Raw genomic sequence first — 24,208 nt, 5'->3', positions numbered from 1 at the left:
TTTCTACTCTACCTATCCACTTTCAGAAACCCCAATACAAAACATATTCAAAAAAACAATATTCAAATATTCTTATCTACTACCACAAAACCCAATAAACAATATATCTCAAAAAAATTCTCAAGAATCCTCAAACATTCTAAAAATTTTACTTAACCAAATATACCCTTCTTCTCCCAGCCCCCACCCACCTCTCTCCCTGGCCCAATAGTAATTTACTGATGCTGCCCCCAATGCACATGCATCTGTACAGGTAAAAATCTACTATTTTGAGTACCCTGTATAAGGTACCAATGGCTTGCTATGCAGATGTAAATTTCACTGTTTATATTTAACGTGGTGTTATTCAAGATTTTGTTAAATAACATAGAAATTATTTAACCTGCAGCACCAGATGGAGAAGCATCTGGACAGAATCTCCCACTCAGCAAGCTGGGGTGATAGAGAAGGTGAATGTATCCACCAATTTCTGCATCCAAAAGGGAACTTTCCTCTGCCATGCTTTGGACATGGTCATTTGTCGCTAACCATGGTAATCCTGCTCCATTACCAAAAGAAGGCAGCACATCCCCTCCTCTAGAAGCTAAACGTGCCATCCTTTCTGGACCAATTGGCTCCTTGAAGATATAAATAGGCCCCATTTCAGCAAATAAAGGGCACTGACGACGCCGACGTTGTAAACCAGCAATAGTAGGAGGGGGGTTAGTACCAATACAACAAAATGCAAGTGATTTGGATATCCGAGGGAAATCAAAAGGACGACTTTCATAGAGGGCTCCATCAATATACAGTCTCAGTTCACTCTCTGATTTCCCAAGTAGCCCATGCCTGCAAGTATGCTCCAGTCCAATAAAGTACCAGCACTGCGGCTTAAACGCATGAGTAAAATGCAAAGAAGCCTTCTTTCCCTTTCCACTACCACATTCAACCACTAAAAACTGTGCATGAAAGTATGCCTCTACCCCCTGACTATCAGCAGATAAGAAACTGAAAAGCCGCGGCATGTGTGCCGTGCCTTCACCAGCAAGTGCACTAGCAGCAGCAGCAGCTGACATAGCTGATGATTTTCCAGACTTGGCTGCTGCGGCAGCAGCGATTGCAGCAGCAGCAGTGGCGGTATTCAACGTGTCTGCAAATGATTCGATATAGATCCACGTTGCAAATGCATAACCATTGGTGAATGGCCAACGACTCTCACCTGGTCCAAGCAAACCAGAGCTTTCACCATCAAACTCAAATGTACGCGCTGGCCCCCTTGACTCCTTTCCACCCATTGCTTTCTCCAGTGAAAGCATTAAGTGAGTAGCCCATACAGTGGTAAGTGTTCTTGTAATGACTCTCAACCATCCATGCAAATCAACAACACTAAGAGAATGCCCAGCTAAGTATTGGATGCAGTAGCATAAAGGAGTTCCATCCCATTTCATTTTCTCGGTTGAACCAACCTCCTTCACAAAAATACTCTCTGCCGAGCTTAGAAGAACTCCTAACAAACCAGCCATAGAGCACATTGCTCTGTTTCTAGTGCAAGCCTGTAATATAGCAAGCAATCCTCTAACCATCCGTGTCCTAGGTGACATGCTAACCTTGCTATCACCTGCACAAGGAAGCGAAGGAATGAGATCACCTGCCACTATGGCAGCCCGAGAGTTTAGCATAACACTAGGAGGGTTGTTGTCCTCATCCTCTTCAAAACTTTCAACACCACCCATTGTTGCGAGAAGCGAATCAACTACCAGGAAAGCAATTCCGTCCATTTCATCCCCACTTCCAAAATTCTCCTCACCACTTACAATATTCTTTAATTTTTCCAGACTTTCAGGCTTCCCCATAATTGTGGAATCAACTAAATGCAACAACTCAGGAGAGACGTTAGGCATAACAGCTTTTGGTCTGGGCTTTGGCGGTGAATTCATGGGAGAATATACCGCATCCATGTATCCAGAAGAATCAAGACTAGTCGACGAGGAAGATTGCTTTATTGATTGAGTTAATTGTTTCTCTCGCCCAGGGCCAGATATAGTGTGATCATCTTTCATCTCAGAAACTGCAGAAAAATTAGTTTCTACCCCGAATGTTCCTGATAATCGAGATGCATCTTCAAATTGATCAGATGAGCTTTTCACATTATCTGAATTTGAAGACCAGTTTGAATCAACATCAACGCCCTGAGATTCACCAGCAAACTTCTCATGATCCTTCAAAGATACTTGTTCGAACTGTTCTTCATCTACAACTGTAGTCACAGAATCAACTCCATGCACGTCTACATTTTTATCTCCAATCTCAGTGTCAATGCCAGGGTCGGCATTGCTATTTTCTTGATAAGACGATCCCATACTTTCCTGCATGCCGCTGACAACTTCATGACCATCTGAATCCTTCATGGAAATTTCCATAAATTCTTTTGTTTCTTCTTCTTCTTCCATATTAGTGTTGCTTCAAAACTCTAGCAAATACTGGCTCAAACAATTACATACCGAGTTACCTACAAATATTAGAACAAACACTAGATAAATATAGTCATCACCAATTCGAAAGAACAATCCGAGTTAAATATGGTCGTAACTAATTCAAACTAGTGAAATAAACAGAATGTGCCCGTTGTAACAATTTAAAACTAGTGATTAATCACAAAATGTAGGTAATGGATCATGAAAGTAGTCTTTTAGTTAAAGTATTTAATAGGTAAGGGGTAATTCCTCTAAATATGATCGATGAATGCTGCAGTAATTCCAAGACGACACCAGAAGCAACTCCATGTAAATTTAACGAAGCCTTCAGGAATTGAAAATTAACCAACTGATCCAACAAACTACAAGAAAAACCCCTAGAAGAAACCACATTCGTTAATGGAATGCAAGAAAAAGAAACAGATAGGATCTATGGCCCAGCTAAGTGGGGCTTTCCATTTTCTAAGACCCATAACCCAGAAGTAGACTATTCAACACATCATACTCTGCTCCTTGCCAAGGATTTCTCAGGAACCAAACGAAAGGGAGTATTAAAGACAAAAAAACATAGATCAACAATCGCGTACAGGCAAACAAGTGTACATCGAGATACATATCCAATTACCAAAACCACAAGAGATCACATCGCGTTAAAGAATAGATCAATGCAGCAAATGGATCTGGCGCATGAGACCGGCTTACATTGATCGATGGGCAATTCCACAATGAATAAGATCGGATCGAGCTTTTTGAAATTAAAGAATGGAGAGAGAAGAGTGGATGAAATTACTACCTCGAGAAATGGATCCCAAAAGAATTGAGTCGGGTTCGAGTACGTCTTGGTTTTGCAACGAGAATCTTATTGAAATCGGAAAAAGTGATTAAAATAACGAATGAACGGAGAGGGATGGGGATAGAGAGGGAGAGGGATGGATTGAGAAGGGGGAAGAGGGACGGGGAGGGGAGGGGAGGGGAGGGGAGAGGAGAAGAGAGAGAAGAGGCGAATTGGGCGCGAGAGAGAATGAGAACGGTGGAGGTGGATTCAGGAACTTAATAGGCCAAAGGACTGTTGCTTTTGCTTTGCCCAGTCAATTTTTTATTATATACAGTACCGTGGCAACCATGCTGAATGGTAATTTAACCACTTCACACGACACGATTAGTTTTTGTCCGTTGCACCCTGAGGGTCTTTTTCTTTCTTTCTTCTTTTTTTTTCTTTTTTACAATTGGCTTGCAAGCCAAGACACAATGGCATCGCGAGTAAGCTCAACAACACCACTGGTGTATTTGGTTTTTTATATAATAGTAGTACTCATCTTGATCAAAAAAAAAAAAAAAAACTCAACAACACCACAATGACTGTGGGGTTGTTTCGATTTGTGGGATTGTTTGCATTAGCTTTCATTTTTTCTCATTTTATTTTATTTAATTATTATAATTTTTTTAAATTTTTATATAAAATATAATAAATAATTTTATTTTTTTAAATCATAAAAAAAATATTCTAACAATATTTTATTCAACTTTTACTTATCAAAAAAAAATATTTTATTTATCTTTTAATTTTCATCTTATCTCGTCTAAACTCACTATTCAAACCTCTCGAATAACTCAAAACCATCAAACAAAAAAAAAAAAGGGACACACAAAATATACCCTATGTTTTATTTATAATTCTATAAATATTGCAAATGGCCTCCTAAAAAAATTTACGATTCCCTTATGTTCTTTAAAATTTTATAAAATTTAAATATACCTAAAAATGTCTTTCTTCAATTTTTTTTTCTATAGTTCTGAAATTTTTTATAATTTCTATATATTATTTATTTTCAAAGATGTGGCCTCACCAAAACTAAATTTAGAAAAAATAATAAACTTATTAATATTGATCTCCAAGTTTTTTTTGTTATACAATATTAAATTTCTTAGTATGGAATCTAAAGTGAAAATATAAGAAAATCATTTAAGCTGGTTGATGATTTACATGAAAAATAATTGAGAAGTTTTATCCTTTAAACTTTATTGAGTAAAAAAAAATTATTTAAAATCTCAATTATAGCATTATATACTTAATGTGATACAAAAATATTTAGATTTTGCATGAAACCTGATAAACTAGCTTATATAGTAAAATGAAAGATGACATTTTAAAATATCATTTGATAGTTTCTACGAAAAAAATAAATTTTAAATATTTCATTATAAAAATAATAATAGATTAATATTATTCCATGAAACATTATTGTGAGAATTTGAAACATATATTAAATTGTGTTTTTTAAAATTTTATTTATGGATATATGTAACAAATTATTGAAATCTAATTTTATATATAATTAGATTTTTATGATTTTTCAGTTTCTTTTTATTTTATATAAATATGTCACATAATACCTTATAAAAGTTTCTGGTTCCGCGACTGTCTCCAGGCATGGCTAAAGAAGCATTGCAGAAAAACGACCAGGCCTTCTCCAGCCGAGCTATCCCGGACACAGCCCGAGCATTCAACCACGACAAATTTTCAATGGCGTGGCTACCCGGGTCGCCTCAGTGGAGGAAGCTCAGGAAATTTTCAGCCATGCAAATGTTTGTACCGCAACGCCTTGATGTAACAGAATCCATTCGACTGGAAAAGGTGCAAGAAATACTAAACAATGTTGAAGAAAGTTGCAGAAATGGTCAAGCGGTAGATATTGGTCGAGCAGCCTTCACAACAGTGCTTAATGCCATATCAAACACTTTTTTCTCCGCCAACTTGGCCCAGTACTATAGTTCAAATTTGTCTCAGGAGTTCGAGGATCTTGTATGCGGAACTTAGGAAGAAGTCGGAAGGACTAACATTGTAGACTATCTCCCAGCACTACGTTTACTTGATCCACAAGGTGCACGTCGAAGGATGACAAATCGTTTCGGGAAATTTTTTTGTATTTTGGATGGCATCATCAACGAACGACGACTAGTGCAATTAAAAGCCTCGTCGGGGGAATCTCTAAGGCGGGCAACGATGCATTGATTCCCTCCTCAGTCTTATTAGACGAAGACAAGGCAGAATTGAGTTGCGACGATATCAAATACTTGATTATGGTGATTGACTTCCTTCCTTAATCTTTCCTTCATAATGCATATATAGTTCTCATCTCTTCCGATTATGTTTTGGCCATAAGAAAATAAAACTAAATTCGTATTTATGGAATGTTAATTTATTCAATATCTCACTTGGTATTTTTTTTTTATTTTTGTTATATACAGTTATTTTTATATAATTCTTTCACACTCCATTAATGTAATTAGTAAGAGAAGTTATTTATATTAAAAATAATACGCAGTCAATCACATTAGTATAATGTGTAAAGAGTACGTAAAAGTGATTGTACATAAATTTTTTTTTTTTTATAAGAGAAGTACTACAGCCACAAAGAAATTTCATAAAAATAAATTCATAAATTGACGTAGGTTGTTGTGATACATTATATCTACTTTATAATTAAAGAAGTTTAAAAATCTAACATAACTCATAAAACCACGTCAATTTGTCGGTTTATTTTTTGTGAAATTTATTGTCAATCTCGTTTGTTTTCACGGATGAGATGAGATGAATTAAAATAAAAGTTAAAAGTTAAATAAAATATTGTTATAATATATATTTTTAATATTATTTTTATTTTGAGATTTGAAAAAATTGAATTGTTTATTTAATTTTGTGTGAGAATTTGAGAAATTTGTAATGATTAGATGAGATGAATTGAAAATAGTTGTAAAAACAAACAAAACAAATTGCCCCTATGTACTTCTATTGTATAGCTTCTCTCTCTTTTTGGAGTGTACTTCTTAATTCATCTCCCATGCTACTTTTTACTAGGATTTATTTGTTGGGGGCATCGACACAACATCAAGCACGGTGGAGTGGGCAATGGCAGAATTACTACACAATCCTGAAAAAATGGCAAAAGCCCGAGCAGAGATTGCTGAAGTCATTGGAAAGGATGGAGTTGTTCAAGAATTAGACATGTCAAAGTTCACTTATCTACAAGCGATAGTGAAAGAATCCCTTCGTTTGCACCCACCAGGCCCTTTCCTAATTCCCCACAAGGCCGAGACAGATGTAGAAATGTGTGGTTTCATTGTGCCAAAGAATGCACATATACTGGTAAATATATGGGCAGTGGGACGAGATCCAAACACATGGCCAAATCCAACTATGTTTCTGCCTGAAAGGTTTCTAGAGAAGGGCAACATCAACTATAAAGGCAAAGATTTCGAGCTCATTCATTTTGGAGCTGGAAGAAGGATGTGCCCTGGATTGCCTTTCGTTAACAGGATGGTGCCCTTAATGCTGGCCTCTTTTATCCACCAATTTCATTGGAAGCGTGCGGATGATATGAAGCCAGAAGATATGGACATGAATGAGACGTTTGGACTAAGCTTACACAAGACAGAGCCCCTCAGAGCTATTCCCAGCAGCTCTGTAAATACAATCGTTGTGGGTTTGAACGCAATAATAGCAATTATTAGGGCTTTACAAAAAACGTTAGAACCCGGCCCGTCCGTGCAGCCCGACCCGACCCGACCAAAAAAGATGGTTGAAGTAAGTTGCGGGTCGAACCCGCTGAAACTGATATTATCAGAAATCTCAAAATAAACTTAAGTCATTTAACCATTTGAATCCCGCAGAACTCTCCAGAAACACTTTCTCACACTTTCCTATCTGCCAAACAGCCACCTATTCCCATGGCCTTACTTCAGATCTTCTCTTTTTTCAAGTACTTCGACAGCCTCACCGTCGTGGCCATTTCGTTATGCACTGCCATAGTCTACGAGGCTATCTCCTGGCTCCTCATCTAACGCATCAACTCCTACAAGTCGAGGCCTTCAATTGACAAGGCTACCAAGAAGCTGGAGACAATGAAAACTGAGAGTCTCAAGGAGTCAAGCCGCGACCTCTCCCTTTTCAAGTTTAAGTCCGGCGTCGTTGTCGCCCTTGTCCTCTTCGTCTTCTTCGGTCTTAGGGTTTTCACCACCACACAGTGCTAGCTCCGGCCTTTTCCCCATGCCAGATTCCAAAACCAATTGACTTGGTTCACTGCTACTCTTCCTTTAAATTCACATTATGATTGTTATGTTCTAGATCATACGGAGTAAGGTTTTGATCGAATTGTATAGGGATAGTGGGATTTGTAATTTTTGCCTAATTTTGCATTTATCCATGGATTCTCGAGAAAATGAGCTATGTTTGTATTGGATGATGCTGGGTTTTGATCGGATTGTATACGGATAGTGGAATTTATAAGGTGTTTTTTTGGATATATTTGTACACGATTTGGGTTCCTATTACATGCTTCCAATCTCGGGTCGAGTCAGCCCATATCGGATTCGTTTGTTCTTGAGGCGGGTCGGGTCGGGCTCATATATGAGGGTTGATCGGGTTGCAACCCTAGCAATTATCATGAACTTGTTCTATAAAGATCTTTAACATAATTATAGGTAGTTCTTATCTTTTTAATCCAACATTACAAAATTTGCTGTGAACTTGTTCCACAACTTTTGCAGGAAAAATAATTGTCGAGAAACGAGGGGTATTATTATGAAAATAGATGGAGATAAGTTCAAATATTCATCGTCGGATTTCAAGCAGGTCAACTCCGCGACACCAACGTGTTTATTGTGGGGACGGACCTCATTTTTGGTAATAAAAGAAGGGTTATTTAAACCAATGACCATATTTTCTGCTTCGAACACAGTCATGAAGAAGACATTAGAGCACAAGAGCTGCAAACTTCATTTAAATACGTGAACACGTTTACTCGAACATTCACAACAGGCCACGAGCCTCCGGACAACATTAATAAAATCAAAGTTCCAACCTCTACTCCACCTGACGAGCGTCTTCATCGTTGCTTTCTTGTTGAGTTAGTAGCATCGTGTCAAGTATAACTTTGCTATAACGATGTGGATTAAGATCGCGTAGAATTTTCTTATTCTAAGTACTTTTTATGATTCGAAGAGAATAAGACTTTAATCTACTGATCCCACATTTTTAAATATTTTGTAGATAATATAATTTAATTCTTAAACTAGTGTGTAGAACATAATATTCATATCACTTAAGTAATAAAATTTGATTTGTAATATTCAGATTTTAAAATTTATCTTTCAAATCAAACTATGACATATAAGCACTTTAATAGACGTGTTCTATATACTAGTTTAAGAATATAATTTTTTCAATATTAAATTAGAATAATTATAATCATAGATTTAATTTTTTATTATATTATAAACAAATATATATATATATATATATACATGTCAAATACTTAGATCTGAAATTGTAAAAAATCTTGAGTTATGTACAATTTGTTGCCAAATAATAAAAAGAAATTAAAAAATAGACATAATTAGTGAATTATAAACTATTTGATCCTATAAAATTCATGGTTATTCCAAAGGAGTATGTCGATTATTGTTTGACTAACAAGAAATATTAGGATAAAAAATTCTGTTGTCAGCCTGTCACTAGTTGTGCAGGAGGAAAAAAAAAAACATATTTACGAAGTCTTTAACTACTAAAGTGGTTTGCAAAAGAACTCAAAGGTTGCATGTCAAAAACAAAAACAAACAACCGGACCACCCACCCCTTTAAATCAAAGTAGAAGTCATCAGGCCTCCGGGCACCCAGACAGCCTTACGGCAATGGCGACGGCGACCTTGGGGAATCTGACGGCCATCATTGCGCTTCTAATAACAGCCGCTACAGCAGCATCGGACGCCCCTCCTGGCACCGGGTACACCAATCATACCGTGGGCGGCGCCGCCGGATGGTTCTTCAACGGCACCGCCAACACTTCCGCCACCAACTACTCCTCTTGGGCCGCCACCCTCACCTTCAATCTCGGAGACTTTCTCAGTAAGCTCCGTACTCGACTCACACGGTTCATTGTTTCTCTTTTTGGAGGATGCGACGATGATTAGGGTTTAGGTCTGCTGGTCCCATTTTAGTTCAATCTACATTCTCAAAAACAATTGAATTTCCTCGATTGTCTCACTAAACAAATGCTTCTGTACTTCAATTTCCACTGACTCTTTTGCCAATCAATCAATTAATTCTTACGCTTTCTTATTGTTTTTCTGTAGTTTTCAATACCAATTCGAACACGACGGTGATCCAGACATACAACGATACTACCTACTTGAGCTGCTCCGTGGATGATGCAGAGGACGATGATACCTCCCAGTACAACGGAGGCAGCACGCAGTTCGGAGACAAGATGACCGTGGCGGTGCCGTTGACCATCGAGGGCCCCAACTACTACTTCTCCGGCGCCAACGACGGCGTCCAATGCCAGCAGGGCATGGCCTTCGAGATCCAGGTGAAACACGGCCTCGGCTTACCGTCCAGCCTCAACCAGCCGCCTCCGCCGCCGTACATAGAGCCTCCTGGTCCCGACTCAGTTCAGTCGCCACCGGTCAGCGACTCCCAGAACGGCGCCTTTAGAGGTGGCGCTAACGTGGGCGGTGTGTTATGTCCACTTCTCGCCGTGTCTGTTCTGTTCTAAATATCCTACTCGGCTGGAAGGTTGGGCCGGTTGGGATAGGGATGGTATTTTGCATGTTTGTGCTAGTTCGATAAAATCACGTCGGCCGGGGCGGTTTCGGTAACTTGGTCTTGGGCGTAAAGGAGAACATTTCCACGGATGAGCATGTTCTGGACGGCTTACATTTTCTTTTTCCTTTTATATTCCTATACTTGCTGGATTATAAAACAAACTTCCCGCGTTGAGAGGGAAGAATGATTGGACCTGATCTATTTTATTTTTCGTTTATTATTGATTTTATTTTTTTGGAAAAAATTTGTTCCAAGTTGCAAACTTTAATACATAAACTTTTCGTATGCTATTGCAAATTCTTTTTCTTTTTTTTAACATTTTGATCGCCTTTCGTTAAAAATGAGAAAGGAATCGAGAGTGGTGGTGCATAGCATTCCTTGAAACCCAAGGCTAAGATTGCCTCGTAGTCTTTTGACTGCCCAGATTTTTAGAAAAAAAGAAAAGAAAGAAAGGCCTTTTTGTGCAAAATGGATATCAATTGCAGATCTGTAATGGGTCAAACCAGCTGGTGCATAATTGATATTAGATAAAAGAAAAATACTTGTTGCAACTATCTGGTACAAAGCAAATGTGGTTAATGTGAATATACTTGATAAGAGAGAGATGAGAATAGCTGAGGAGAGAGAGACCGAGCTGATAAAAGAGAAAAACTTAACTTATGAGAAAGAGATCGAGCTGATGAGAGAGGAAGAATTCATTTTAAATCTGATGTGACATGGACGATTGCACGTCAATTGTATCTATCGACTATATATAAAAGAACTGCAGATAAAATGGCAACAGACATGATTATAATTATTATCAGTTCAAGAGTATCCTCCAGAGAGAGCACTTCAGTCTGTACATTGAATTCGGAATGAGAGGTGCAAAATGTGTGGTTCGAGCAATGCCTTTCGATTTGGCTCTATTTTTTCTCATTCCTTTCGTGTCCATGTACTTGTAGTAATAGTAATGATAATAATTAATGAAAACAAAAGAGCATCTTCACAAAAAAATAAAAAATGCCTAAAATATAATAATATTATTGAATGAAATAAATTTAGACAGACGTTAAATTTTTTATTTTAAGAAAAATTATCATCATTTATTTATCAAAAAAACTTATCTCTATGACCGAATACGTGCAAAGATATCCTCATATCAACTATTACTTTATAAATCAAATAGTGCATTTGAAGTTCTACTAGTATACTGTTTTCTTTTTGTGACTGGTCTAGTTTTCACTACTGTTGATATTCTTTACAGATAAACGTCCAAGAGACAGCATTTTGCCTAAACAGAGACTCAATCTCACTCTTTATAGAAAGAAAATACTCAATCTTTATAGACAAACGTTCAAAAGATTTTTTTTAAAATTTTTATATACTAAACAATAAAAAAAGCGGTAAGAAATATGCGAAAATAGACAAATTACAATTAAACTAATTTTGATAGACTTAAGAATCTGTGCCGATGTGTAAAGGCAACACATTTATCTTTTTTTAGCCACAAAAGTCATGATAGCGGTTTCAGTGATCTAGTGCATGTGGTGAGAAAAGCTGCAGAAAGTGATGGCACGTGAGGATTATGCATAATGATTTTTACAAAATTGCCACTATCCTCTGAAAGATCTGCAACCTGATAATTTTTTTGTGCTGCACATGTATCTTGAGAGTTGTCGAAAAATTATAAATTTATCTTTTTCAACCTTAAAGGAAATAAAATAAATTAAGAAAATAAAACTACCTTAATAAACAAAGTAGGTAGATGGAGAAACGAGGAAATGAGAGAGAGAAAGAGGAGGAGGCACTTCGGCAAAAATAAAATTTGGAGGCTTTTTATGAGGAGTATTGATACACATAATATATTTCACAACAATATTGTAAGATAAGAATATTTTTGTAAAATAATGTTATTTTTATAAAGTGTTTTATAAAATCATCATTTATTTAATATATTATTGTAAAATATATTGTGAAAAATATTATGTATAAATGATTTTCCTTTTATGAGAGAGAATTTGCCTTGTCGAGAGAGAGAGAGATCCGGAAGACGTTAACTTTTATATAATTTCTAATGGTTCATAAAAAAACTTGAGTTATGATATAAAGTCTTGCATTAAAAAAAAATAATGCAATAATGGATAGAATTTTCTTTAAAATATTATGAAACTTTAAGAAGTAATCGTCTCATTCACGACTACAAGGACGTTAAGAATATCCACAGAACGTGAACGGCCGGAGGTATGCAATCAAACAAAATTCTTTAACAAAGATTGTAACGTATAGCTTGAATTCAATGCTTCGATTCATTTTGTTTGGAATATTGGGGGAGGATATTCGGTTGCCGAGACGATAGCTCCCAATGCGTACGAGACCAGAATACTTGGAAAAATGAAACCGACCCTTTCTACAGAGAGAAACTCACACGATACGAGCATTTTTAACTTGTAGAATCTAGAGCGAGAAAGTCACGCACTGGGTTCGCTTCCAATCGTACGTGTTCCAAGTCTTTCTTTTCCTTATCTATTCCCTATCTTATTACTCTGTAAGTCTCTCTCTCTCTCTCTCTCTCTCTCTCTCGTTTTTGTTGTGGAAATATCGGGTTTGGATTTTTAGTGATTTAATTATTTATTGGCGAATTGTTTGTTTGGAATTTGGAAAAAAGAAAAAAAGAAAAATGGGGCTGATTTCGGGGATTTTCATGGGGATGATATTCGGGATTGCATTGATGGCCGGATGGAAACATATGATGCGGTACAGAAGCACCAAGCGAGTTGCTAAGGTATGCTAATTACCAATAGTTGGAAATATTCAAAGTTTTCAAATATTCGGAAAGCTTACGCGAAAGACCAGTGGATAACAATTCAAATATATCTTGAAATGATTATTTTGTGATGCGTAAATTAGTACAAAATATGGGCAATCCTTGTTACTTCTGGTTTGAGATACATTTTCAGGTGTATGCATTGTAATTATCATTTTACTACTCAATGTAAAAGATACATGTGCTTGATTTGTGGTTGTAAAAGTATTTTAACCTGCAGTCAGTGTAATTCCTTGATAATACACGCAAGAAGCCAATTCTTTGCTGACTCCATGCCGAGCCTAACCTCAGGCCTGTTTATGAGAGCCAGTTGGATAAGCATATTTACTATTTAGACCTGTGGGAGTTGGCATTTCATACCTGTGCTTTGAGCCTTTGATGTATTGGATATCATTTCACTTGGTGTAATAATCTTCGATATGATTCTTTTCTTTTGTAGGCTGTCGATATAAAACTTCTTGGATCTCTTAATCGAGATGACTTAAGGAAAATTTGCGGTGAAAATTTTCCGGAATGGATATCTTTCCCCGTTTTTGAACAGGTCGGTTCTTTTTATATGTATATTTTTCATCATTTTGATTATTCCATTGTCTACCAAGGCTTGAAATATTTTTTCAACTTCTTTTTTCTTTTATATAATGAACAGAGATGACACAAGAAATCATATGATTTGCTTTTATTTGGCACGTGTCTGTGCAATTTGGTGCTTACCATGCTAGGCAGTGTGTTCATTTGTGAATTTATTATAGGGTGGCTCAATGTTATGCAAATTTCTTTGTGTTATTGGTCTACTTATGCTATACTTTGTGGCATGTTCAGGTGAAATGGCTGAACAAGCAACTGAGCAAATTGTGGCCATTTGTTGCAGATGTAAGCCTCTTTTCTTGCCAATATACTCAGATAAAATGCATATTACTGTAGCAAGTTCTTCTAGGATACTTTTTCTTGGTCAGAAGGTAAAACAACCAAGCAGATGTTAAGTTTGGCACCATTGCTGCACTTTGTTCCCTTCATTGCTGTTAGCATGGTGGCAGTGAATTTGCTATTGCAGAATATATCTTTAAGTCTCCATTTGTCTTGACTGAAATTTTCTTGGAATTATTTGATTTTCAGTTTGATCAAGTTAGGTTTTCCAAAATGAAGTATGTATTGTTTTATACTAATTATAATATTTTTTATTAGGCTCCATAGTCACATATCCCTTGGATCAAATGAGGCTTTATAGAAGTATGTTTGGGGAAAGGTTTTGTGAAAACCTCAAAATTTGAAGATGCTTGTAGAAGCTTGAGTTATAAAATCCAACATTTCTTTTTAACTTGTCATGGTGCAACCTAGTAGTCAAAGGGCAGGTTTGGAATGAGCTGTAGACTCAGACATCTTCGGTTCAATTCTGCCCTAGGGATTCCTCTGGACTACCTGATACACAGCTCTAGCAGTTGGTGTCGTGTATTCGAGGTTTACTACCTAGGGTTGGGTTCATAGGACCCTGCCTGGTGAGGTTCCATGTCATAATAAATAAAATGAAATCCACCATTTGTTTGAAGATTTAGATGTAGAAGTGAAAAGAAAATGCAAATCTTGTAAACAAAAGCCAAGCCATTGGTAGAAGGTCACTTTCAATGGTCCTAGGATAGAGGAGGAGGCCATCATGAAGTGGGGAGGGAGATATTATGTATTGCTGAGGAAAAGAGAACAGATAAAATTCAGCAACTATAGTGGAGGCTTTATTTATGAATTATTGTGGATTTTTTATTCTCAGGCAGCTGAAATGGTGATAAAAGAATCTGTTGAGCCACTTCTGGAGGAATACCGACCACCTGGAATTACTTCGCTAAAGTTCAGCAAATTGTCTCTCGGTAATGTGGCACCCAAAATTGAAGGTATGAACCGTTAATTAGCTTTTAGATCAGGCCGCAAATTGCTTGCCCCTCATTCAGTTTAATAAAAATTAAATCTTCATTTACTAATGAACCTTTAAGATGGGTATTTCTCATCTCACAAATTCAATGTAGAAAACCCACTTTCATGTTTGTTTTTGCTCCCACCACCTATCTTGTTGCCCATTTCTTTTCTTCCATGTGTTTTCCATTTGCTTAAAACGTTTTTACTCCGATTGTCGAACTCAGCCAGAGGTGGCTTTAAAGTAAGGGGAATTATGGAGTATGATGAATTATTTGCTAGGCAAGGCCAGAACAAGTAAGATAAAAATGTTTGCATGAAGAGCAAGTGCTTTTTTGATTAAATGGGCCAATTTTAACAAGAAAAATCTATTCGTTAGATCAAAGACCATGATTTCCCAAGAATGCATTATCTTGTATGGTACATTTTAATCTTTTGTAGGAAATTATGCCTCAAGGATCTATAGTCCTTGAAATATATTGTTTTTAAGATACACTTACAGTTTTTAGGGTATTCATGATATGCATGTTTTTTTATTTCTTATGATAAATGGCGGGCTTTTTTTCAATTATGTTTTAGTTCTCCTAAATTTCTTTTCTTGAAGTACTAAATTTTCATCGGCCAAGTGGCTTTTATATTACATTTGCCAATTGTAACTAAATTGCTACTATTTTCCCATATATTTATTTCAATAAGTATTGTCAGCATATATTTCCTGATCTCTTTAAATTGTTCAAGGTAGTTGTTAGACTTTTATCGTCCATATAACATAAAAATTCAATCCGTATTATACATTTTTTCCATGTTATGTGCCTGCACAATTGCTTAATTTGATGCAGGTATTCGTGTTCAGAGTCTTAAGGAAGGCCAAATTACAATGGATATTGATTTCCGTTGGGGTGGTGATCCAAGCATCATTTTAGGCGCTGAAGCTGCTCTTGTTGCTTCAATACCCATTCAGGTTGGTACATCAAGCACTTTGAACTGTATCTTTTGATTGCATATTGGTTTATGTTTACAGCATTATGTTTACTTATATAAAAAAATTGTTTATAGCAAATGAATTTATGGAATATGAGAGTATTGAATTAAGTTACTGTTATGATACCACCTGCCACAGCTGAAGGATCTTCAGGTTTTCACTGTTGTTCGTGTTATCTTCCAACTTGCTGAAGAGATACCTTGTATTTCTGCTGTTGTTGTTGCCCTACTTTCAGAGGTACTTCGGTGAAGATTCTTGCAAATATACATGGTTTTGTTAAATTGTTCTTGGCTTACTATATTCGTGCTTTACTCTGGTTCGTGCATAATTTTCGCTAGTGCTGAACCTGTACAGGTACCTACTATTTGTTTATCTGACCGAAAGCATTTGTTGATATATTTCTAGAGTAGACAATATCCTTGTATACCATGCATATCGCAATGTTACCAAGGGGCAAAATCAATTGCTATAGTATACTGGGAATGACTCAAGTTTGACTAAGTAGGAATTGGAAGTTGAGGTGGTGGTCAGTTTCTAAATTGAAATTTTGAACCATTTCTCCTCATTGTAATGATGATTATGACATGACGTTATGAATGCCATTTTCAATTTTCAGGGAGTTGCCATGTCTGACATCTTTGTTTATGAGTGTGATCTCTAATTTTTGTTCCATACAAATGATCAAGTATACTTTCTGTTATATGTAAAAGAAATTTCATTGATTCTTAACCTGTTGTAAAATTGACTGATCTGCACTAGGAAAGTTTTTGCAAAAGATAGCAATTTGCTGGCTTCTGCACTGAAAATTCTAGGTTTTGATTGTTTTTTTCTCAACACAACGCACAAACAGATATTGTGATTTTTTTTCTCTTTCCCCCACCTTTTTTCTCCCAAGATATTAAGCTTCAATTTACTATATCGTATGATTGGAGATTTGGTGTGAGATGACATCAAATGACATGATGAGTTTCTACCACTTTTATCATTAGTTGATTCAGAATGGACTAATATCATATACTTTAATCAGCCAAAGCCTAGAATCGAGTATAATCTGAAGGCTGTTGGTGGAAGCTTAACAGCTATCCCTGGACTTTCAGATATGATTGATGTAAGTTTTGTTGTTGTATCGAACTTATTCTTTCAATCCTCCTCATTGATTTTGCATTGCCACTTAGGCTCGCTCATTATGCGGTTACACTCTCTTGTAGGATACAGTGAATTCAATTGTCACGGATATGCTCCAATGGCCCCATAGGATTGTTGTTCCAATTGGTGGTATGCCTGTTGATACAAGGTAATTATGTTATTGTTTTGGTCTTTGTTTGTTAAGAAAATTTGAGAACAAAAGTAGTGGAGAAAGAGGCTCATAAGTGTGGGGCCTAAGCCCACACCAAACTCTTAGGGTACCTTATAAATTTATTTATTTTTCCTTACCTCAAAACTCCATGTCGTGGTATATCAACTTGCAAGCAAAACTGTGTAAAACGTTTATATCAGGAAGGAAGAGAAAGGAAAAGAGAGATTGAGTTCAAAACTTGGTCAACAAAGTTTTCCTGTCAATACTCTTTCTCCTATTCACTCGATTATGGTCAATATATTCAGTGTCTATAATAGAGGTTATTTCCTCTGGTGTTCAGTACATCTAAATAATATTCTCTCTCTTTCTCTCTAGTCAAGTGTGATGTTTCTCTTTGTTTTTTATGCAGTGAATTAGAGCTTAAACCACAGGGAAAGCTTACCTTGACGGTTGTGAAAGCGAATGATTTGAAGAACATGGAAATGATTGGCAAATCTGATCCCTATGTTATTGTGTACATTCGACCTCTATACAAGGTCAAAACAAATGTTGTTGAAAACAACCTCAATCCTGTTTGGAATCAGACATTCGAGTTAATTGCAGAAGACAAGGAGACACAATTCCTTGTGTTTGAGGTTTTGAATCTTGATACACTAGCACTCCTTTTTTTTTTCACTTCAGCCAGATTTATATGTGCTAATTCTGCATGAATCTAAAATTGCCGGGATAGTATCATAATTATGGTGCAGTGTTCTGTGCTAGTAACAAACTATTTTGCGGTTGATTTTTTTTTTTCCAATATAAATTGTGTGAAAAATGCATCTTTTTCCTCAGAAATTTTCCTAAGAGTTGTTGACCTTTGAATTTATAAATGTTGTTTAGAAAAAAAAGTTCTTGCATGCAACTGGAATTGAACCTTCGTAGCCCCCCCCCCAAAAAAAAAAGGAGGAAAAAAGCAAAGTGATGACACGTGTACACTTTATGGAAGAAAATCGATATACCCATTAATTAAAATGTTTGTATATTCACCTTTTTTGGGATTATGAGCATATAAATATTATTAGAAAAAAAGTAATAAAACTTTCTAGTGTATGTTTGTAATGGCAGCAAATGCATAGTGAAAGGGTAGTGGAAATAAAAAGAACAAAGTATGTTGATAACTCTGACTTTTGAGATCCTGAAATTTGGCATTTTTAATGAAGGCTGGGAATGGATTGCGGATATTGCACGAGGACCAGAAAAACTTGACTTTAATCAAGTTTCAAGAGATGCTATGAGAGGTGTCACAGGACACATGCATGAAGAGTCACTATTTCGTGGACGTACATTAATCATCGTAGATACCGTTTGTCTTTTTTAGATCCACCTAAGTCAAATTTTCACGGCTCCAAATATAGCATTTTCTTTTGTTATTCATCCCCTGCCCTTTCCCGCCGTTTCTCCTGTATCTGACCCAGGATGTTTTTTGGCTTTAACCTGTAAATCTCATGCAACTGTACATTTATAAATGTTCATGAACTCTTCTAACAGGTTTGTGATAAGGACATTGGACAAGACAAGAGACTGGGAATAGTAAAGCTACCTTTGATTGAGCTGGAAGCTGAAAGCATGAAAGAGTTTGATTTGAGATTGCTACCATCACTGGACATGCTGAAAATAAAAGATAAGAAAGATAGGGGGACTATTACAGTGAAGGTAGACATCTGATCAAAAAATTTTATCAATTGATGACCCCGTGAGTGTTAAAATTTCTACTGTGAGCTTGATGATAAAATGTGATAACTTTACTCTGCTTCTCATTTCTATCAATGCAGTGTCATCATGTATGCATGACGTGTAAATTCCCTTTTTGCCATGTATTTTTTTAAGAGTATTTGTATTTAAGAAAATTTTGATGTATGACTTTCAGGTTTTGTATCATGAATTTAACAAAGAAGAGCAGTTGATTGCTCTAGAGGAAGAGAAGAGGGTCCTAGAGGAAAGAAAGAAACTGAAACAAGAGGGAGTCATTGGGAGTACGATGGATGCACTTGATGGAGCAGTATCACTGGTTGGGTCTGGTGTGGGAATGGTGGGTACTGGTATTGGTGCTGGGGTGGGGCTTGTGGGAACTGGCATTGGTGCTGGGGTTGGGCTTGTGGGAACGGGCGTTGGCACTGGAGTTGGGATTGTTGGGAGTGGCCTTGGAGCTGTGGGCAGTGGAATGAGCAAAGCAGGAAAGTTCATGGGCAGAACCATTACAGGGCAATCGAGCCACTCCAGGAGGAGTGGTTCCACAACTCCAGTGAACAGTGTCCAAGAAAATGGTGGTGCCAAGCCACTGTAGTCTTCCTGCAAACTTGCTGCCGGAGTATGTGAGCTGACCTGGTTTGTGCGCTTTAATGACTGGATAGACAACATATTTTCCTTTTTCTCTTGTTACCACTGTATCTTCTCCAACTCTACTCTATCTGCTGGCATGGAAAATGATGCACAATTATTGGCTATTTTCTAAATTCAGCTGTCTCATCCCAGATTCCCAAATGGGTTCCGGATAACAGGATATGCATTCTCTCAAACATAGCATTCTCTGTAATTTTTTGATCCAGATATTTTCTTTCTTTGAACGATTGGGACAGAAAATCCGGATTCCAGAGAGAGAGAGAGCTATCTATGGCAAAGAATGTGGCCTGCAGCCCGTGGCAGGCACCTTCAGCTTTATGAGCCGAAAAATCCATGCCAGCTTTTGTCACCAACACTGAACATCTATACTACAGTCCAAAAATAAGAGGCCAAAGCAATATATGATCATATGTACACACACATAATATAAGATGGTTCCATCAGACCATTTGTAAAAAAATTTCTTTATTTTTAAATATTTTTTAAACATTTCAAACATTTTTTTTAAAATACATAAATTTACTAATAATAACTTCTTTAATTTTAAAAAAAATTATATATAAGTTTGTTTAAAAATTATATATAAGTTTTATTGGTAGGATGTATAGATTTGATTAGCATTTTCATATATATATATATATATATATATATATATATTTCATTTATATGGGTGGGCACGTACATAAGGTAATTGGAGAAGAAAAATGATAAACACATTACTCTTCATAACACATTATACAATCAGATTTTAAAATGAAAGGTAAGTAAAATATTTTATAAAAGTAACATCATTTTATAAAAATATCCTTACTTTAAAACGTATGTTATGAAATATGTTGTGTGGGTATCATTGCTCATTACAAAATAATTATTATAATTAATGGCAAAAAAAATAATTACAGCCATTAATGCGAAAATTCTTCATAACATTTATATATATATATATATTATAAAAAATTTTATTTATTATTTTTATATTATTAAATATTTGATATGTAGATAATGAGTAAACAAATTATTTTAATTTAATAAAAATAAAAAATAAAAAATCATATGTGTGGAACGATGAATACGTGAAAAATGAAAAATTATATTTCTAAATTTCATACACCACACATCATATTTTTATGATTTTTTTAATTTTATTTTTTTATCAAATATGTGGTATATAGATTATAAGTAAAATAATTTAATTATTTTAAAAATAATAAAACTAAAAAATCTTTAAAACAATTTTAAAAAAATAAAAAAATTATTATATGTAACGTATAGACTTACGAATACAATGCTCGTGAAAAATATATAATACTGTTCAGAGAAAACGACGAAGCAGGCCTCGGAAACATCAGCCTCAGGAGTCAGCCCCCGACAAGCGTGGGTTCGACTTCTTCTGTTGAGCGAGTGAAAAAGCTGGGTACGAGTGGGACTCACGCGATCTCAGTTTCTCTCCCTGTTTTATTCTTTGACCTCTTCCTCTCAGAAAGCTGCTATTTTTTAGTATTTTGTTATCATTCAGAAAGCTGCTATTAGCTAACGTTTTCTCTTTGATTCTTTAAAATGTTAGCTGTACCCAAAGTCAAAGCATTAAAATTAGATATTTTGGATAAAAGTTAAATTCATTCAAGTATATCCTAATGGACTAGGTATCTATAACAGCGGATTTGGAGAGAGATTATCTTAATTTATTTTATTATTATTAAATAAAGTGTTCAATGGAAAGAAAAGGAGACCATGTCTTGGGCTGAGAAGTGACATGGGATTAAAAAAACTTAAAAGCTGAGCAACGTATACCGGCCACGTCAAATAAAAAGAAAAAACGGGATGAATTGCATTATCCTTAAAAAAAAAAATCCAAATATAAAGATAAACGACCTAAACTTTTGTCATACCAATTCAAAGTGTTTAAACTTTAATTTCCGTCACGTCTTCCTAAGTTTAATAACCAATCGCTCTAAAAAAAAAAAAAAAATAACCAATCAAAAAGGGTTCAGTTGACAAGACTTGGCATTTCAAAAGATATTTTATCGTCAAATGGCACTCGAAGATTATTAGGCAACGGACCAGTCTTCTACAAAAAGTCATCCCTGGTGTTCTATCATCTATGTGCCAATCAAAACGGGCCAGGGTTTTTATTTCGGATAGTGAGAGGACTTGCTATATTATTATTAGTACTCATTTATTATTTTATTTCAAATTTGTTATTTTTTTATTATTTTATTTTAAATATTTTTTAACATTCTTATTATTAAAAAAATTAAAAAATAATTTTATTAATAATCACTTTCTTAATTATTAAATAAAATAAAATATAAAATATAAAAATAATAATAAATAAATAGTAAAAGAGTTGTAAACCAACCATTTTATTTTTATTTTTTTCACCTTTTATTTCATTAAAATAAAAATAATAACAAGAAGGTTAGTTTTCACCTTTATTTTTTCTATTTATTTATTAATAAGATTATTTAAAATATTAAATTGCTGCGTCTCCTTCGACCACTTTCCTCCTCCTCAACTCTCTCTCTCTCTCTCTCTCCCGTGTATGCTGTTAACAGATAACAAAACTTTAAAGATGAAATAGCCCTTCCATTGTATTTACAAAAACCATGCCGTCACGTCCATCTCCACCACCTCATGACCACCACAGACACCATCCTCCGCTCCTCCCTATATTCCTCCCCATCACCCGATCTCTCTTTCTCATCCTCCTCTTCGCCCTCCTCCTTTTCCTTCTCCTATATCGCAAGCTCTCCCTCAACCGCACCACTCCATCCGACAACCACCAGCGCCACTTCTCCTATTCCTTCCTCCGCCGCTCCACTTCCTCCTTTTCCTCCTCCACCCTCCTCGGCCATGGTGGTTTTGGTTCCGTCTACAAGGCCATTCTACCTTCGGGCCAGTATTTGGCACTAAAGCTCATGGACTACCCCAGCTCCCTCCAAGGCGAGCGCGAGTTCCACAACGAGCTATCCATTGCCTCCGCTCTCCACTCCCCTCACATCCTCTCTCTCCTCGGCTTCTCCTCTGACCCCCGCCGCCACAAGCTCATCCTCGTCTACGAGTACATGCCCAATCGTAGCTTACAGAACGCGCTGCTTGACAACAAGTGCTCGGAGCTCATGGGTTGGAAGAAAAGATTCGACATTGTTCTTGATATTGCCACTGGTCTGTCTTACCTCCACCATTCCTGTCACCCGCCGGTAATCCACGGCGATATTAAGCCCAGTAATATTTTGCTGGATGCTAATTTCAAGGCCAAGATTGGGGATTTCGGTTTAGCGAGGTTGAAGACTGAGGATCTTGTAGATAAGAGGGAAGGCGGAGTGGTTGAGGCTGGAGGGGATAACGGGTTGATTTTGGAGGAGACAGAGAGCGTGACGACTGGGTTCGATGAAGATGGTGGGATTGCTGTCGATCGGTCCCCGGAGAGTTGCGTGGTTGGAATATTGGATTCAGAGGCGTCGCCGGAGTATGCGGCGGTGTCATCGGAAGCTGGGATCGATAAAGCGAGCGCATCTGAGGGGTGCTTCGATAAAATCAGCGTCGATAGCGGCAAAGATTTGGCCGGTCACAGTAGAAAGAAAGGGGGTTCAAAGAGGGATTGGTGGTGGAAGCAGGACAATGGAGGTGGCTCTGAGTCTGGTAGAGTGAAGGACTACGTGATGGAGTGGATTGGTAGTGAGATTAAGAAGGAGAGGCCCACCAAGAGTGAATGGATTGCGTCTCCGAGCTCGGTGGAGAACGATAGGTTGGGTTCAAAGATTGAGCAGAAGCAGAATAAGAAGCAGAGAAAGAGATTGGGGTGGTGGGCCTCAGATGAGGAAAGGATGTCGAGAAGGAAAGAGAAGAATCGGAAGCCGAGGGAGTGGTGGAAGGAGGAGTTTTGCGAGGAGCTCTCGAAGAAGACGAAGAAGAAGAAACGAGGGACTGGACCGAGTAGCGGTAGAGAATTGTGGTGGCAGAGGGATGGGGATGAGGAGGAGGATGTGATGGAGCAAGAGAAGAAGAAGAGCAAGAGCAAGAGGAGTAGAGGCAGCATCGATAGGTGGTGGGACGGATTGAGCGGCGAGCTTAGAAGTGGGGGAAGAAATAGTCAGGAATGGAGAAATGGAACCGAGATACCCAAGAGCGGCGGTGTCAGTAGCACCCCAAGTATGAGAGGAACCGTGTGTTACATTGCTCCTGAATATGGCGGTGGTGGTGGGGGGCTGCTCTCCGAGAAATGCGATGTTTATAGTTTTGGTGTTCTGCTTTTGGTTATTGTTTCGGGGCGGAGGCCACTCCAAGTGACCGCCTCGCCGATGTCAGAGTTCGAGAGGGCCAATCTAATATCATGGACACGACGACTTGCTCGGAATGGGAAGCTTTTGGAGCTTGTTGATGTGTCCGTACATTCATTGGATAAGGAAGGGGCTATGCTTTGCATTACGATTGCACTACTATGTTTGCAGAAATCGCCTAGTAAGCGACCCACAATGAAAGACATTGTGGGGATGCTAACAGGGGAGGTTGAGCCGCCACATCTGCCAATTGAGTTTTCACCCTCGCCGCCTTCGAGTTTACCCTTCAAGACACGCAAGAAAGCCCGGTGATATCAGCTTGTTGCCTATTGTCCTTGAAGGTAGAGAGTGTGCATGTTCTGTTGTCGGTTATCTCTTGTTTTGCATAAATCGAAGCCTAAAAGAAAGGAAAAAAATTGTTTATATTTGATGAATTTCAGGCCTTCTTTTTATCTTAGATTTGTAGTTATCCATTTATTTTTTTGATTCACGATTCACTTTGCTTC

The 24,208-nt window shown here is 37.0% G+C and overlaps 4 protein-coding genes and 1 pseudogene across 5 annotated transcripts in view; 4 read left to right on the top strand and 1 right to left on the bottom strand.

The window, feature by feature from the left end:
* LOC121245141 (BEACH domain-containing protein C2) overlaps positions 1-3,506 on the bottom strand; it is a 40,430-nt gene extending 36,924 nt beyond the window's left edge. For both annotated transcript variants that reach the window (XM_041143450.1, XM_041143451.1), the window contains exons 1-2: positions 3,247-3,506; positions 383-2,488 (exon numbers count right to left, since the gene is read on the bottom strand). In XM_041143450.1, the coding sequence (XP_040999384.1) occupies positions 383-2,429 (2,047 nt within the window). In that variant the 5' untranslated portion in view covers positions 2,430-2,488; positions 3,247-3,506. The remainder of the gene's footprint in view (positions 1-382; positions 2,489-3,246) is intronic.
* A 1,378-nt stretch (positions 3,507-4,884) lies between these two features.
* Positions 4,885-7,295, top strand: LOC121247474 (annotated as a pseudogene).
* A 1,664-nt stretch (positions 7,296-8,959) lies between these two features.
* On the top strand, positions 8,960-10,344 carry LOC121245427 (cucumber peeling cupredoxin-like). Its single transcript, XM_041143528.1, has 2 exons — positions 8,960-9,357; positions 9,585-10,344. Exons 1-2 carry the CDS (start codon positions 9,144-9,146, stop codon positions 10,004-10,006), a joined length of 636 nt encoding a protein of 211 aa, XP_040999462.1. The 5' UTR covers positions 8,960-9,143; the 3' UTR covers positions 10,007-10,344.
* Positions 10,345-12,299: 1,955 nt separating this feature from the next.
* On the top strand, positions 12,300-19,627 carry LOC121245274 (calcium-dependent lipid-binding protein-like). Its single transcript, XM_041143516.1, has 12 exons — positions 12,300-12,583; positions 12,712-12,820; positions 13,302-13,403; positions 13,682-13,732; positions 14,622-14,742; positions 15,601-15,722; positions 15,882-15,980; positions 16,771-16,851; positions 16,952-17,037; positions 17,450-17,675; positions 18,571-18,735; positions 18,950-19,627. The coding sequence occupies exons 2-12, from the start codon at positions 12,716-12,718 to the stop codon at positions 19,364-19,366; spliced, it is 1,575 nt and encodes a 524-aa protein (XP_040999450.1). The 5' UTR covers positions 12,300-12,583; positions 12,712-12,715; the 3' UTR covers positions 19,367-19,627.
* Positions 19,628-21,920: 2,293 nt separating this feature from the next.
* LOC121245240 (receptor-like serine/threonine-protein kinase At2g45590) lies at positions 21,921-24,136 on the top strand. The gene has a single exon (XM_041143505.1). The coding sequence runs from the start codon at positions 22,029-22,031 to the stop codon at positions 24,012-24,014; it is 1,986 nt and encodes a 661-aa protein (XP_040999439.1). The 5' UTR covers positions 21,921-22,028; the 3' UTR covers positions 24,015-24,136.
* The last annotated feature ends 72 nt before the right edge of the window (positions 24,137-24,208 follow it).

This window comes from Juglans microcarpa x Juglans regia, chromosome 1S (genome assembly GCF_004785595.1).
Source record: "Juglans microcarpa x Juglans regia isolate MS1-56 chromosome 1S, Jm3101_v1.0, whole genome shotgun sequence".
In the NCBI taxonomy this organism is placed as follows: domain Eukaryota; kingdom Viridiplantae; phylum Streptophyta; class Magnoliopsida; order Fagales; family Juglandaceae; genus Juglans; species Juglans microcarpa x Juglans regia.
This window is presented reverse-complemented; position numbering and strand designations above follow the sequence as displayed.